The following is a 2,377-nucleotide window of genomic DNA, read 5'->3' as shown; positions in this document are numbered from 1 at the left end:
CTTGAATTTAAGTTTTGCCTAAATGGAAGTTTTACAGATGATCATTTTAGCACCATTAAGTTAGTCAAAAGTCTGTGCTCCCCTCTGGCTATATGCTCACCTCATTTCCTGGTATCCCACTTGCCACTCTTCCTATCCTAGGCTACAATATATACCTGCCTTCCTGATATGAGTCCTGAGCACTCTGTCTTCTCCTCTGCTGATTTCTGGTCTGAAGATCAATTGCACTGCAATGGGAAAGGACATCTTGCTGCTCCTGCTGGGCCTGTCTTTGCTAGTGAGCTCCATGCAAGGTAAGATCCTGGCAGACAGCAGTGGTTGGCACTGGTGGGAAAACACACTGATACTACAGATTAGGGGACGTTGGGGATGTGAGTAGCATGAAATAGGATAACATTAGAAATGACCCTGTTTCAATCTGATATCCATATCCACTTCCTCTCCTTGCTTCAGCTGTGCACACTCAAAGATACTTTTCTGTCCTTCTCTTTGTTCTTTCTCCTGCTGCATGTCATCCTGTTTCTCTCCTCCTCCTCCTCTCCACCTTGCTTCACATATGTTTTCTGGAATTCTTAGCCATCTTCAATTCCTCATGTTTACATGCAAACTGGCTTAAATTTGGATAGGAAATGGGAAAGGAGAGTCATTACCAGGATGAAAAGAATGAAACAATTGATTCATCCAATCGGGTGTGATAGAATACTAACTTTAAAACTGAATTTCCATGAGGATTTTCCTGTAGTACAGATGCTTCCCTCTGCTGTTTGTGCCAATGAAAACAATCCTGTCTGGCAATGTCAGACTCTTGTCCCTTTCTGCCATCTATCTTTTAGATGCCTCAGAATCATAATGCTGTGTGTTACATTAGGGACTTGCATCAGAATTTTATTTTTCATTCTGATAACTTTGTCTATTCTCATGGAATGAAGTTGCAGGACCTTCCATCTCCTTTCCAACATTTCCCTTTTAAAGTCCTGTAGTCTTGAACCTTCATAAATGTGTTATCTCAGCATACAAACAACTCTTTTCCTGGATATTGCTTCTTCTTTTACCAGAGCAACAAGTTCAGCTCCCGTTGGTGCTTGATTTTGGATCCTGAATGAGACCCTTATACTGGCTTTTGTCTTTTCAGCTTTGACATGTATCAAGTGTGAAAGGTTCAATTCTCAGGGGATTTGTGAGAGAGGAGAAGGTTGCTGTGAGGCTCAACCTGGTGAGAAATGTGCCTCACTTATAACCTATAAAGGTATGTAAGTTCTTAGAGCTCTGAAAGTCATCTCGCTTGCCCTACAGTGATGAACCCATCTCCAGGATGCTGAGGGCAAATGCAGAAATTAAAGGAAGATGTCTTTGCCTGTAAGAGTAGGAGGGAAAACCCCGTTTGCTTCTCTTGATGGTTCCCACTGACTGATAGTTAGACCAACAAACAAATGATGAAAAAAATGTTTTGAAAAGTGTCTGGATGATCCTCAGAGAAATTATGGGTTAATATAGTTTGGTATTGTAGGTACTGGATTCTAAAATTCCATTCAGCACTTTTGCAAAAAAAAGTCCCACCTGTGAGTTAGGTTAATGGTTGAGGGACAGTGACCCACTGAGCCCACATCAGTTATGCTTATATTTCAGATGTGCTTTCCATCTGATTCTTTACTGACTCCCCAACTCTTTCTACGGATATTTACATTTTGCCTCTTGACTTTCTTCTTCTACAGATGGCAAAATTCAGTTTGGAAGCCAGAGATGTGCTGATCTTTGCTACAGAGGGACTGTTGAGAATGGAGGTCTGACAATAAAAATGAACTGTTGCTCACACAGGTCTTTCTGCAATAAACCATATCCGTGATACTTAATTGTACTGTTGGATTTTAGGTGAGTTCATACGCTTTCCCTGTGCTCCTGCAATCTCATAACTCTGGGCAGTCAGTTGCCAGCACTACACAAACTAACAACTGTATTCACTTAGCATTATGTGCTGAAGCATCAACAGTTCAACAGGCTAGAGAGCTCTTTCATGCTTCCCACAAACCCTGGTGCTCCCTCATTTTCACATCATGGTTTCCTTCCCTTTTCCCCTATATCCCTCAAACACAATAGATATATGGCATAAGTTTCTTCTTCTCTTCCATCTACACTGATTCAACAAATACATTCTGACTGTCAAACACAGCACTGGGCACTGAGCACTCATTTTTGAAAAGCATTGAATATGACAGTTTAATCCTGACACCTGTCCTCTGAAAAATCAGTTTCTGACTGGGAGGCCAGATAACTACAATTTCCCTGCCCTCAATCTAATCCATACACTTAGGAGTATATAATAGGAAGGGTTTCACTTCTGTGACCTTACCAAAATAAGTTTGAGAGAATGGATTTATTA

At 41.1% G+C, this 2,377-nt stretch overlaps 1 protein-coding gene across 1 annotated transcript; it reads left to right on the top strand.

Moving 5' to 3' along the window:
- The first annotated feature begins 232 nt into the window (after positions 1-232).
- Positions 233-1,843, top strand: Pate14l2 (prostate and testis expressed 14 like 2). Its single transcript, NM_001260484.1, has 3 exons — positions 233-293; positions 1,133-1,246; positions 1,713-1,843. The coding sequence occupies exons 1-3, from the start codon at positions 233-235 to the stop codon at positions 1,841-1,843; spliced, it is 306 nt and encodes a 101-aa protein (NP_001247413.1).
- Positions 1,844-2,377: the final 534 nt, after the last annotated feature.

This window comes from Rattus norvegicus, chromosome 8 (assembly GCF_036323735.1).
Source record: "Rattus norvegicus strain BN/NHsdMcwi chromosome 8, GRCr8, whole genome shotgun sequence".
Classification (NCBI taxonomy): Eukaryota; Metazoa; Chordata; class Mammalia; order Rodentia; family Muridae; genus Rattus; species Rattus norvegicus.
This window is presented reverse-complemented; position numbering and strand designations above follow the sequence as displayed.

What these genes read in the sequence shown, in the direction of transcription:
- Pate14l2 (NM_001260484.1), top strand. Translation starts at nt 233, where the DNA reads ATGGGAAAGGACATCTTGCTGCTCCTGCTGGGCCTGTCTTTGCTAGTG. An exon ending in GCTAGTGAGCTCCATGCAAG is followed by an intron (nt 294 to 1,132) that starts GTAAGATCCTGG and finishes TTGTCTTTTCAG; the next exon opens with CTTTGACATGTATCAAGTGT. An exon ending in CTCACTTATAACCTATAAAG is followed by an intron (nt 1,247 to 1,712) that starts GTATGTAAGTTC and finishes CTTCTTCTACAG; the next exon opens with ATGGCAAAATTCAGTTTGGA.